Source organism: Phodopus roborovskii, unplaced genomic scaffold, assembly GCF_943737965.1.
Source record: "Phodopus roborovskii unplaced genomic scaffold, PHOROB, whole genome shotgun sequence".
In the NCBI taxonomy this organism is placed as follows: domain Eukaryota; kingdom Metazoa; phylum Chordata; class Mammalia; order Rodentia; family Cricetidae; genus Phodopus; species Phodopus roborovskii.
Window position 1 is genome coordinate 11,515,995 of NW_026126413.1, and position 14,085 is coordinate 11,530,079.

Here is a 14,085-nt window from a genome sequence, read left to right on the forward strand (position 1 = left end):
ACTTCCTTGGGGCAGATAGGGTGATTACCATTCTTTAGTGGTCAATGAGGCAAAACAATCCTCAGAAGTCTAAAAGCTGGAGAGGGTCATCACAACATGAGGAACTGCACTGAAGAGTTGTAGCGTTAGGAAGGCTGAGAACCACTGGTCGATGTATATACTACTTGGTTCAAGATTTCATTTTAAAATCACTTAATAAGAAAATATTGAAATGTCAACAAAGCATAGATTTACAAAGTTACTATAATAATAACAGACTTATCAAATTTCTAAATCTTTTAGAACTTTAATTCTACAATGTAGAAGACTTATATAATAAAATATTCTGCAGCCACTTGAAATGTTGTTTCCTGAAACCTCTGAAGTAGTTTCTAGAAGGATTTCAAGGAAGAGAGGGAAGGGTTGATAGAAATATTCAACTATGAATTCACTTTTAATGATTTTAATTACTTAACAAAGGATTCTATTACTTTTAAAGAAGCGTGACAACTATAAATAATAATTCACAATAGAAAGACATTTCCAAAATACTTTGAAGTAAAAATAGAAATATGTAAAATATTAATTAAAATATATGCTTCATAACAACTTTTTGAGTAATTATCTGTATGGAACAATGTCTTTACAGTTTTACATATGTTAAAGTCACTTAAATCTTACAAAAACCAAGGATTATTTCCATCTTTCCTGGGCCTCTTACTGAAACTATTCTTAAAAAAAAAAAAAAATTTAACCATGTAGGGACATATAGAAAAACAGCTATCTTAAGTCAAAAAAATTATACCATCTTCATGGACTAGAGTGGTAGCACATGCCTTTAATCTCAGTACTTGGAAGGCACAGGCAGATCAATCTGAGTTTGAGGCCAGCCCAGTCTAGATGGTGAGTCCCAGGCCATAAAGGCTACACACTGAGACCCTGTCGCAAAAAACAAACAGGTCCAAAATAGTTATATAATTTAGAAACTGCGAGTACATACTATTTCATTAATCCCACTCAGTTTGCCTGAAGGAAGCTTTGGTCTGGAAGCAGGCCTTGGAGGTGGAACAATGGTGCCTATACACAGAGGAGTTGTGGGTCTGGCTGAGGGAGAGAAAGAGAATTTGAAGAAAATCATTAGTATGTAGCAATGCTGAAATAGTGAAAAATCTATCCATCAGATATTCTTTTTATCAAAGCTACTACTAATATTCACAATAGCCCTCAAAACAACCATTAATGCTTCCAACAAAATAGACACGCATAGAAATTCTGTTTCTATTTCAATTATTTATACATACAAAAATTAAATCTGGTAGATCAGTTGATAAAAATAAAACAATTCAAACTCAAAGGTCATTGGCTTACTATCAACACATCTAATTCACAGAGACTAATGTGAGTACAAGGCTTTGCAGCTGTACTTTCAAAATAATGTGAATGCCAAATCACTCACTTAACCTTAATTAAACTTTGTGATCTGACTTAAGTAGAACCATATTGTAATATTCTTAGGAATAACTACAAGCATTAAAAACTTTATAATTTTCTAAAAATAGGACCAATCAGTTCAACTCATTTTTTAAACATTCATAAAACCTTAATTCTTCTTAAATTCTATACGAATTAGTGCTCACTATTTGTCAATGCCATTTGCAATGTTTTTTTATAACTTTAAAAAAATATGTAATCCTAATTGACATACCTTTATCATGACATTAAACAAAATCCAAGTATATATAATCGAAAGTCAAATGTGTGTGTGTGTAATCAAAGCATGAATGAATTAGAGGCAAGTAATTAAATTATCATTGTAAAATTATTTTTTTTCATTGTAAAATTATTAACTTATTTATTTTAGTGAATGTTTGAGTATGTGCATGGAGGTCAAAGGACAACTTGTGGGATTGAGTTCTTCTATCATGTGGGCTCCGGGGAATCAAATTCAGGCTTGGCCACAGTACCATCTCACTGGCCCTTTTATCTCTTAATAGGATGATTTTCAAAACCTGTGGTCCATTCAGAAATATGTGCTATAATTCAAACATTAAAAAATATAGTGGGTAGGAAAAATATATTTGGCAAATTCTCCAATTAAATTAATTAAAAACACATAAACTAGCGTACGTAAACACATGAGAAAATAAAATACAAAGCTGAAGATCCTTGGTCATCAGTGAAGGAGTGTAGGCATGACAGGAAGCAGAAGGAAGAAATAAAAGAAAAAGCATCACAGGATGGGGAATATGCCCACAGGAAGGAATTACCATTAGAAAGCACATCACGCGAAAGTTGCATATACATGCTCAAGGGAAGCAGCCAGAAGCTGGAAGACACCAAGTTTAGATTCTCCTTTCAAATATTAACCAGTTTTTTCATGCTGTCCATGTGCTTGCATATGAAGGTATATTCTGAAGAAATGTGACCAACCTGAATGATTACAGCTCTTCCCTGTGCTATTGTAAAGAGATGTCATATAAGTGATGCTAGAACTAGACTCTAAGCCTGTGGACGAGCGTAACACAGCAGAGGAATTTATGCATGAATCACTATCAGGAGGCCTGTCCAAATGGCATTTTAGATGGAGTTAAGCCAAGCCCAGTATAAGAACAAACTCAATTCCTTCCAATAACCAGACCTTATTTTATAAGGAAAACTAATAACAATACTTATTAACACTGGTGTTTATAAATGAATACTATATCTGCCTGTAGATCCCTAAGACAGTGATTGTACAAGCCGCTGAAGGAGATGATTGTAATTATTTCCATCCTTAAGTGTTTGCTTTTAACTGGTGGTGGTAATAATGGAACTCACTATTACTGGATGACAAATTTAAAGAGAAAAGCTTTAGATGATTAAACACACTATGTTAATGGACTCAATCAGGAAAAAAAAAAAATGTAGCTACTCTATTCCCCAAAATAAAACATCTCTCTTATACATATATTTTATTTTATTGTTTTTGTTTTACCTGATGATGACGAAGTTAGTGAAACTGAAGAAGATGAATCAAGAGATGATCCAAACAAGGGGTCCCAAGCAAGTAAATCATTGGTCCCTTTCCTAGCATTTTAAAAATAAGGGTTAGTGGGATTATTTTATTACTATAAAACCATTCACTTATTTTTGTTCCAAAGGATTCTACCATTTCAATAATTGTGATTAAACAGTTGAACATAATGAGAAGAACACAAACTTGCCAACAGCACTAAGCAGAACCAACAATGTAATTTACATTGTTGGATTAGTCTTCTTTGACTAGACCTTGCTAGACTCCAACTGAATACGAGGAACGGTGATTTCAGATTTACAAATGAAGACAAGCAACAGTCTAAATGAGCTACCCAACAACACAGCTAATAGATTCTAACAGTCTGAGTTCTAGCAGTCTAGAATATAAAATTCAAACCAGTTGAAGTATGCATGAAATTATGAGTAGAATGTAAGCCTACTCTGCTAATTACTACTATGCCTTAAAAAATCACATACTGAATATTTCAACATGCACTAATTTAAACATTTTTACCTTGTACAAAAAAGGCTACTTTTATAGTTACATATGCGACATCTAAAGATTAAGCTTTAAATGCTAAACAACTTATCTTTAAAACCAGTAAACAGCACTGCTGTGTTTATTTCGTACCTCACGGGTAACAAATAATCTTGAACTATTAACTTCATTAAGCCTAACTTTTACTCATGCCAAAACAGTAACTCAAAGAAGTGAGAAGGAATTCGTGAAACACTGGCTTAACAGCTTGTTTTCTTGTTTTTCCCCCCTCTTTTTTGTTTTTTTTTTTTTTAAGAGCTAGCAAATGACTACCTGGCTTCTTGCCTTTTCATCTTAATTGAGATACTTCATCTTGAAGCTCATGACATATGGTCCACTTTATAAAGTCACAATCAAGAGAGAAGGGAAAAAATTTAAAAGAGAAATGAGAAAATTCCCATAGCAAACCTGAAAACAGATGTGTATGAACCTTAGATATCTAGCATTTGTTAGAAAGTAGTAAGGCTCCCAAAGCCAACCGTAGTTAAGTGTGTTTTTTAGAAAACCATCATAAGAAGTTTCATGTGAAAAGAAATTAAAATATCTACAAGTGTCAACATGAATTTTACATTTCAGGAAACAACATGACTAATACTTAACTGCAAAACTCTACAAAAAGAGGACAAAGGAAAACACCAAACATCTAAATAAGCAGAACATGAGATTTCCATGCAATACAAATACTGATTATGATGCTACAATGTCAGTCGTTTAAAAGTTGCCCAAAGAGGGATAGAGGATGGGATGGAGGAGGGAAAAAGGATTGCCCAGACCCACAGAATGTACAATTATGTACTTTGAGCGACATGTGTCAAGCTGTAACAAATGCACTAATCTGGTAAGATATTTTAAGGAGACTTGGCACATGTAAGTGGAGGGTCTATATAAGGGCAATCTCTGTACCTTTCACCCAGGTTTGATCTTAACCTAAAATTGCTCGAATAATAAAGTCTATTAAAAGAAATAAACAGCAAACTTACTCGTTGGGTAGAGAAGATGGCTTTGACTTTGTTAACTCTTCATCTAATTAAAAAAATTAAAACATTATGAAAAACTAAATATGAGAAGAATATTTTAATTAAAAGATCCTCTATATACATATTCCAATGCTAAGAACAACTTATAAATTTTGGAATAGAAAAAATAAATATAAACAATTGTGGGGGGGAAAAAAGGTAAACAAGCTGAATTTCTATTGATTCTTGACTTCTTTCATTAGCTTTATAAAACATAGACTGTTAACTTTAGAATTTTGAAGAGCTTAGCATGGTGGACCTCTGATTTCAAGGGCAGCCTGGTCTACACACTGAGTTCTAGGAGATATCTTATCTTGAAAACTAAATAAATGATAAGAAAAAGTAGAAGGAACATTTAAGTATCTGTGTGCATTCTACGTAAGGATTTTAACTGATGAATCCTACAGTTTTCAAGTTCTCATATTACTACTAGTGACTATTATATAATCAATAATAGCGAGCTCCTGAAGGAGGCCCTACACTTTTCTGTTGCATTTTGATTTTGTGACATGTCTTATTTCATAAGTTACTGACAAGAACAGTGATGGGATGACGGACCATGTCAGTGAATATAAGTTTTCTCCACACCTTGTATGTCCCATATCCCCAAGCATCAGGGATGACAGTGATGATTCAAAGTTGGCCTTGCCTGCAGCACAATTCAGAGTACCACACTGTACACTATGCTTTTCGTACCAGCTTGCCCTTGGCTTATTTTGGGTATTTGTTGTCTCAAGGTGTTTGCTGCACTATCTTCCATTTTGCAGCAACACCACTTAGCCTCTAGCTTGTCAATTTCTGAGAAACTCTATAACCTTTATGAAAGACTAAGGAATGTCTCTTAGTACAAGTTTGTTTTCTGCATAAAGTAAGTATCCTTCTAGTCAACCAGTAAGACTGGTAAAATGAAAAGAGTATTAATTCCTTAACCATACAAGGCTGAGACTAACAAGCTGCCAGATATTCTTACAGACATAAAACAACCAATCCCTATGTCAAACTTACTAGATGAATTCCGATTCATCTGCACCTAAAACAGAAATGCAAAAATTAACTATTATTAAACAAGTAATTAAACCTGTTAACAAAATAGCAAAATGTTACTAATAAAAACCTAGTTTTAGGATGTCTTTATTGTATCTACTTAATGGTAAATTGCATTTATTAAAAATGTGTAAAAAAATTCACTAGTTATAAATGTATCTCTAAATAGAAACATGATTTATATAGTAGTTACTGAATTTAGAATATAAAAAAACATGTCCCTTAAATATTAAGACAGTATCTAAAAAAATACTACAGAACTTACTAATAATCTAAATTTAACAAACTCTCAAGAATTGAATGTTCAATTAAATTAATTTCTTAAAAGTCAATAAGTGAAATATAAAATCTGGCACTTACTGGACTGTGTCTCTAGCATTGCATGGAAAGAAAGAGAAAGACAGTGTTCAGTATAGAATTCAATTCTCTTCACACTTAATAATTTATCTCTTCCTTCCAAATACTATGTAAAATATATACATACATCTTAAAACACATGGTTAGGAGGAGAAACTATGCAAGTAACCAAATGGGCAAGAAAACATGCAAAGATGTCTTCTCAATCCAACATTCACTATTAAAATTTTTCTTTGACTATTTACTTTCTGGATATGAATTTAATACACATTAAAAAAAAAAGGAAGATGACACAAAAGCTTTTAAAAATACCTATGACCTCAACTGTTCATAAAGAGGTCTGTAACATATGCATCCCTCTAGCTTTTGCTTACCTGTATTTTTCATTAGTTATGCTGCTATACAATAAAAACTGTCAATGGTTCACAATTCTCTACTTCGGATATATAAGTCTCTTTATAACTACACAATAGTCAATGTTAAAATAGTAATAATAAAACCTCACTTTAAAAATCTCTGAGGCATACCCATGAGAATTTAATTATAGAAACTTGACCCACATCAAAATTGATTTCTTCCTCCCCTCCCCTTCCTATGTTACTGGATATCAAACCAAAGACATAGTGCTTGCCTGGCAGACGTTCTACCCATGGTTAGATACCCAAGAATGTGAGTACATATGTAAGAGAAAAACACTTTCACCTCTACATCAAATGTACATATACACTACTATGTACTGTGTAGAATGCATAATTAGAGCTAGGTATGGTAACACACGCCTTTAATCCCAGCAGTCAGGAGGCAGACACAGGCAGATCTCTATGAGTTCAAGGCCAGCCTGGTCAGCCTGGTCTATGTAGCATATGCCAGTCAGTCTAATCTCAAAATTAGTAAATTAAAATTTAATATATTATAACACACATACAAATTAGGTAACATAATAGCAAGAACTTCATTATTAAAACCAGCTTTTAAATAATAATATGCATAAATATACTTCTCATTCTAAGAAATGGCCTTCACTTCCTATAATACTTCTGAATTCATAGCACAGTACCATTAATGGATTTATTACTGAAGCATCTGTTATCACTGTGTGTGTATGACGTATGTGTGTATACTGTGTGTGTATGAAGTGTGTATATTGTGTATGATATTTGTGTGTATACTGTGTATGTATGACACATGTGTGTATACTGTATGACATATGTGTGTATACTGTGTATGACGTGTGTATATTGTGTATGACGCATGTGTGTATACTGTGTGTGTATGATGTATATGTGTATACTTTGTGTGCATGACATATGTGTGTATACTGTGTGTGTATGACGTATGTGTGTATGAATGCAGGCACACATATGGGTGGGAACCAGAGACAACTTTTAAAAGTCAGCTCACTGCTTCCACAGTGGGATCCGAGAACTCAACTTGTGCTCACATAGCAAGTGCTTAACAACTGAGACACCTCAATGGCTACATCATTATTTTATTTCTTCCTCAAATGCAAATGTTATGGTGAAAGGGTATTTGTACAGCATAAGCAAGGGCCTGGATTCAATCTCTAGCATTGACTGCAAAAAATTAAAAACAAATCTTTTTTTTAAAAGAACAAAATAGGCAGGTAGTTAAAGGTGGCACACACCCTTAATCCCAGTTCTCAGGAGGCAGAAGCAGGTGGATCTTGAGTTCAAGGCCAGCCTGGTCTACAGAGAGAGTCCCAGGACAGTCAGTCAGAGCAACACAGAAAAACCCTGTCTCCAAAAACCCAAAACCAACAAATGTACTTAACTATTGTTCAATGTCTTAGGTTTTTTGTTTTTACTTATTTCTTATTCTAAAATTAACCATGAATGGTATTAACATCTCAGCAGGTTAAAAAATAAAGGACCTGGCACACACAAGCATGATTACCTGAGTTTGATTCCTAGACCCCATGTAAAGGTAAAGTGAGAGAAGTAACTACACAAAGTTGTTTTGGCCACCACACACGCCTGTGGCACACATACAACACTCCCCTCTACACATCACACACAAGAACACAGTAATAAAAAATACTTGAAAAGTTAAGCAGTTGCAGGTAGATGAAGGAAAATAAAAAGGCTGCGACGTACAGTAGTACACAGTGGCTCATGTTCAGATACTTACAGACACTGCTGGGGACAGTGTTATATTCCCTATGGAGACTTTTAGTTCATCCAAAGAAGCCATTGTGGGGTGCAGGTTATTAGGGTGCACAGGCTTGATCTCTATCCGGTACCTCTTTGGCTCTTCATCTTCAGAGTCAGAATCACTGGATGAGTAAAAATGGTTCTCTTTGGTATGTGGGTATGTGTTAAAGAATTTAGTTTCTAACTTACCCTGAATAGCTGGTTTCCCACATGTGTACAAAAGAGACCCTTATAAGAGCAATGTATATGGACAGGAATAACACTAGTAGCTTGAATTAACAAAGCATGTAAAATGAAGAACAGTCATATCTCAGCTAATTAAAAATAGAAAATGCTTTAAGTAGTATACAATTTTATAGCTATGCATATCTCAACACAATCTGCTAAGAACACCCAGATCAAAAAAGGATATCATTCTGATTTGCTTCTGGTTTAATACTATAACCTTCTTCATCTACATCAGGAATATTCTACGAAAAAATTGTAAAGAGTTAATATAATGACAATGTCAATATTCAGACACTAAAGATCAACAACAATTAGAATCTAAACTATTACTGAGAGCCAGGTGTGGTATGTATATCTTCAATCCCAAGCTTTGGAGGCAGAGGCAGAGGATCTCTGTGAGTTCCAGGCCAGCATGGACTACAAAGAGAATTCTAAGACAGAGTTACACAGTGAAACCCTTTCTTGAAAAACACACACACACACACACACACACACACACACACGAGGCAGGGAGAAATGGAGGAACTAAATCATTTTATCAAATACTAAGAGATTAATGAAATTATTAACACTAGAAAATTATATCTCTTTAGTTATTAGTTTCCAATCATACTCCATGCCTCAAAAATCTGAAGAAAGCAATAGGAGAATCACACCTCATAATTTCAGGGCAAGAAGCTGCCAAGGTAGGGTAAAAGAGATGGTTCAGTGGTTAAGGGCACAGAATGTTTGGCTAGAGGACCCTAATTTGGTTCCCAACATCCACATCAGGCAGCTTACAACTTCTGGTAACTCCAACTCAAGAAGATCTGATACCCCAGCCTCTACATTTGAGAGCACTTGCTTATGCATGCAAGTGTTCCCCCTATAGATAGAGACACATATGTAATTAATTTTAAAAATAAATCTTTAAAAGAAATAGCCAAGGTAAAATCCCATTCAGAATGCTCAAGATCTATATTTCTATTGAAGTCAGGAATAAATGACTTTTAAAAAAACTATGGCCAGGCTAAATATTCTTTCAATGCCATAAGAAACTATAGGGGAATCCAACCAACCAACCAACCAACCAACCAACCAAGGTTTATATACTATGAGGGAGCTCAAGAGTCAACACAAAGTTTTATAATCTCTGATATGGACAGGGCCCCAAAAAAGCAATCTATATTCCCTTAAGCAACCTCTGAAAGATGAAATGAATCAAATTAAGTTTTCAAATTACATGTATATTTTAAAAAGAAACATGAAATGAACAATATTTTACCTTATTGATAGTTTTAAAAAATAAACAGAATAGCCAGATGTGGTGGCACACTTTTAATCCCAACACTTAGGAGGCAGGTGGATCTCTGTAAGTTCTAAGCCAGCCTGGTCTACAAAGTGAATTTCAGGACAGCCAAGGCTATGTACAGAGACCCTGTCTCAAATAAATAAATTAATTTAAATAAATAGAAGATAAGGCCATGTATAGCTCATATGTAAGTAATAATAACTGGTCATAAACAAAATGAAGCAACAAAAAAATGTGTATCATTTCCTGCTAATCAGGGTATTCACTCTGCCCAAAGTAACCAACTGGCTACTTCTTGACATGTTTTGTTTTGAAATTCATTCTTTGGAGTTTTATTTCTGAAACAGCAATCACTTAAGAGATCACACTTCTTTCCATATGGACAGATATAGATATAGATCAACCTAATTCTTTATAAAACCTGCTATATAAATAATTTATTTAACCAGTTCTTGGTTCGTGAATATTTTGGTGTTCCAGTACTTTAATGTTTTCTTAATATAAAGTCTGAAAAATAGAAACGTATCTTCCCCCCTTTTTGGTTTCTATACATACATGTACCTCAAACAAGAAGATGTATATACATACTGTAGGCAGATACAAATTTTATATGAATACAGTCATAATAGTATACATTGATCAGAAAGCTATTAGCTTAAAAATGATGTGTACCTCTTATCTGGGGAGATACTGCCTAACTATACAGAAAACAGACTGCCCCAATTTATATTAATGCATATGCAATGGCATGTGTATATCAGTATTTCTGCCTATTAACTTAAGAGTAATGTGTACTTCTTATTTGGGGAGATACTGCCAAAATTATCCAGAAAACAGATTGCTCCAATTTATATTAATGCATATGCAATGGCATGTGTATATAAATATTTCTGCCAAAATTAGGAGAGACTGCCATATGGGTTTCATTTTGCATCATCTCTAAATAACATTATAGTTATTCACTACTTATATTTCTTTTGAAGAAAACTGCTTGTTTTATACCGAACTGACTTATATTTTCTAAAAATATAACTCCTCAGTTGCTGGTATCCTTTAATATGTACTGCCAATATGGTGATACAAAACCCATTATGGTACTTTTTTTAATTTAACAAACTTTTCATTTCTACAGTCAAATTTACTTATCTCTTCCATGGCATTAGAACACCATGTTCTTTTTTTAGCCTTTTCTTAAAGCCTGATAATTAAAATTGGGTAATGATCATTGTGTCTCTTAGCTGAAAGAATAATAAAGCTAAGAGAATACACACACACACACACAAAACTTAAGATAGCAAAGAGTCTAATTAAAACTTGCAACCATCAAATTCTATAAATAATTCTAAAATAAGCACATGATGAGAACTACAGTAAATAAACATATCCATTAACTTCATTAATCACTTAAGCTTCTCTGGTGACTTCTCACTCTTATTTTTCACATAGATGTTTTAAAAGGTTTATTAGTTTTATTTGTGTGTATATGTGTGCCTGCTGAGTTTCTATGTACCATGTGTGTGCAGATAGAGGAGGAAGCCTGAGGATACTCTAGAACTGGAGTTACAGACAATTGTTAGTTGCCTGAATTGGAGGCTAGGAGCCAAATGTGGGTCTTTTGCACATAGTGTTTTTTCCAAATACTTTCAGGTCTTTATCTTGTTATAAGACTACATCATTTAGGATTAAAATGTTTCCAAGCAAAAAAAGAAACCAAACCGAAAAACAAAGACAAAAAAACAAACAAACAAAAAAACAAAACAAAACAAAAAAACAGAATATCAAACTCCTAATCAATACAATCGGTGTTTAATAAAAACTATGTCTGTGTACACATTAACTCCTGCATTTGGTAAATCTACTCTTGCACTAGACCCACTCGGACTTAATTTGTTATCTACTTTATTTATAAAAAGCATATTTAACCAAGAAATAGTTAAACCTTAAAAACATACACACACACACACACACACACACAAAACCTAGAAAAATGGTGACCATAATTGTTGTTGCTACAGTTTCCAGAATGATGTCTTAAATGAAAATTAATTACAGGTAAAACTATCTTTTTAAACTGGGAGGCAGTGGTACACACCTTTAATCCCAGCACTTGGAAGGCAGAGGCAGGAGGATCTCTACATTTCAGGCCAGCCTGGTCTATAGAGCAAGTCCCAGAACAGCCAGGGCTGTTACACAGAGAAACCCTAGCTCAAAAGAAAAAGAAAAAAGAAAAAAAAAAAAGACTACCTTAAAAAAAGAAAGAAAAAAACTAAGTAACAGAAAAGTATACTGCAATGTAAAACTGAGATGCACCTTTAAAATTATTTTATCAGCAAACTATTACATGGTATTTTTCTTTGAAGACTGGCAAAAAAGTCAAATATGATTTTTTAAATGATAATACCTACTTTAAATTGTCTGTAATAAAATTAAAATTACTTACAAGTGAATCTGCATCAGGACATTCCCTGTTTAGAAAAAAAATGAAGTATTACAAGATTCAATTATTAAAACTATCTGCTAATTATATCATATTTAGAATATATGTTACATTCTTAGTATTTAAGTGTAGCTTTTGTTTGAATTCCACAAAAATATTTTGAGAAATTATCATGAAGATTAAAATATCAACTTATTTTAAAATTCAAAAGTGACCTGGTCATCTCTAAAGAAATTGTGAAAACATAAACAGCTCCCACATAATCTAGAATGCTTGCACCTGCATTTCCTGTCTATCAGCGCACTCGCCAGTGTGAGCAATGAAGCTGCTCTGCAGGGCTCTCCAGCAGTGCTTACACATTTAAAGCCTTACTAGTGGGAGCCATAGGACAACCTGCAGGACTGGCTTCCGTTTTTTCTATATGTGGGTCCTGAACACAACAGCTTTTGTCTGTAATGTTTTCAAATTGTACTGTAGTAAATCAAAAAAGGTTAATGCTATGAACTGAAACCAGAGAAACTGACAAATCTAGTCGTTTAGAAGGGGTTTTTTCTTCTTCCAGAAAAAGACCCTTTCATTTCAAAATCAAAACAATTCTTAATCACTTAGAAACAAAAGGATTTGGGCAATATTTAAAATACTTACACAGACTCTGCATCCTTTTCCTTTTTAATTATTCCAGGCAAAGCAAAAGTCTTTCTTTTCCTTGGTTTTATGCCTTTAACATAAATGTACATTGTAATAGAAATATAACTGTTCTTGATAATGATATAAAACAAAACTCAGACAAAAGATGGAAGAAATAAAAGCATCTTCAGGAGTGGTGGTGTGCACCTGTAATCTTAGCACTACAGAAGGTGGAGTAGGAAGGGTTTACATTTGTCACCAGCCCAAGGTGCATGGCAAAACCTTTCCCCCCAAAATCCTAATGGATGCATGGATGAGCAAACAAGCAACATAAAAAGCATCAATTAGTAATTCAACTTTTATGTAATGCAACATGGCTCATTAAAAGATTATAGAATATTTACTTAAAGAAATACTCTTTTCTTTTGGTAAATACTCCCTTTGTAACTTCAGATAAAACGAGCATATGAAGATACATTAAAACTTTAAAAAAAAAAAAACACTACCACATGCCTTTAATCCCAGCACTTAGGAGGCAGACGGATCTCTGTGAGTTCAAGGCCAGCTTGGTCTACAGAGCAAAGAAAAAAAACATACATAATTTATTACCATGTATTTTTAAAAGTATTATCTTGGGCTATGGGTATGGCTCACTAGAGCGGTACAAGTTAGCCTCTGGGCTCAGTTCCCAAGACCATTAAATATATATATTTTAACACTGTGCTAGCATCAATAGACAGCAGTCCCTTTCTATTTGCTTAACAAGCAGAAGACTCTAGTGTCCATATAGTCAGTATGTTATAAACAGTAAACTTACCTTCAACTGCACTAGCAGGGTCACACTCTTCAAATTCAATAAGGCCTGGGTTGGAGAAGAAAAACTTGCTTTAAAAATTTTAAATTTAAAAATAATTACCAAGCTGTATTAACTTTGAAAACGTAATTGGAAATATTTAATGTTTTATGTATTTATTAATACTATGTGTGTCTATCTGACGTGTCTGGGTTTCTTTCTTTCCATTTTGCTGAGGAAGGGTTTCCATTCCCTTCCTTCTCCAGGCTGGCTTGAGAGCATACTGATGCACAACACTGCATAAGCTTTCTTCCAGGGCTCCAGGGATAGAACTAAGGATGTCAGGCTTGAGCTGCAAGAGCTCCTAGAGCCATCTCACCAGCCCGACAAGACACCCTTTATAAGCCTGCTGTAATGTGTTACAGTGCTTTGATATAGGACAAAGTACTGTGCTGCTACTGTATAGGTAGGCCATGTGAAAGCGAGGGAACGGGCAGGCACATGCAGAGGTTGAAGCACAACTTTAAGGAACTGGTCCTTCTACCCGAGTTCCAAGACCCAAACTCAGGATGTCAGGCTTGCATAGTGT

The 14,085-nt window shown here is 34.1% G+C and overlaps 1 protein-coding gene across 2 annotated transcripts in view; it reads right to left on the reverse strand.

The window, feature by feature from the left end:
- Nucleotides 1-14,085, reverse strand: part of Fcho2 (FCH and mu domain containing endocytic adaptor 2) — a 77,633-nt gene that overhangs the window by 21,289 nt on the left and 42,259 nt on the right. The window contains exons 9-18 of one of the 2 annotated variants that reach the window (XM_051183037.1): nucleotides 13,521-13,565; nucleotides 12,722-12,794; nucleotides 12,080-12,104; nucleotides 8,530-8,590; nucleotides 8,098-8,270; nucleotides 5,953-5,964; nucleotides 5,554-5,578; nucleotides 4,513-4,555; nucleotides 2,954-3,045; nucleotides 980-1,083 (exon numbers count right to left, since the gene is read on the reverse strand). In XM_051183037.1, coding sequence (XP_051038994.1) covers nucleotides 980-1,083; nucleotides 2,954-3,045; nucleotides 4,513-4,555; nucleotides 5,554-5,578; nucleotides 5,953-5,964; nucleotides 8,098-8,270; nucleotides 8,530-8,590; nucleotides 12,080-12,104; nucleotides 12,722-12,794; nucleotides 13,521-13,565 — 653 coding nt within the window. The remainder of the gene's footprint in view (nucleotides 1-979; nucleotides 1,084-2,953; nucleotides 3,046-4,512; nucleotides 4,556-5,553; nucleotides 5,579-5,952; nucleotides 5,965-8,097; nucleotides 8,271-8,529; nucleotides 8,591-12,079; nucleotides 12,105-12,721; nucleotides 12,795-13,520; nucleotides 13,566-14,085) is intronic. The other variant, XM_051183038.1, reaches the window with a different exon arrangement.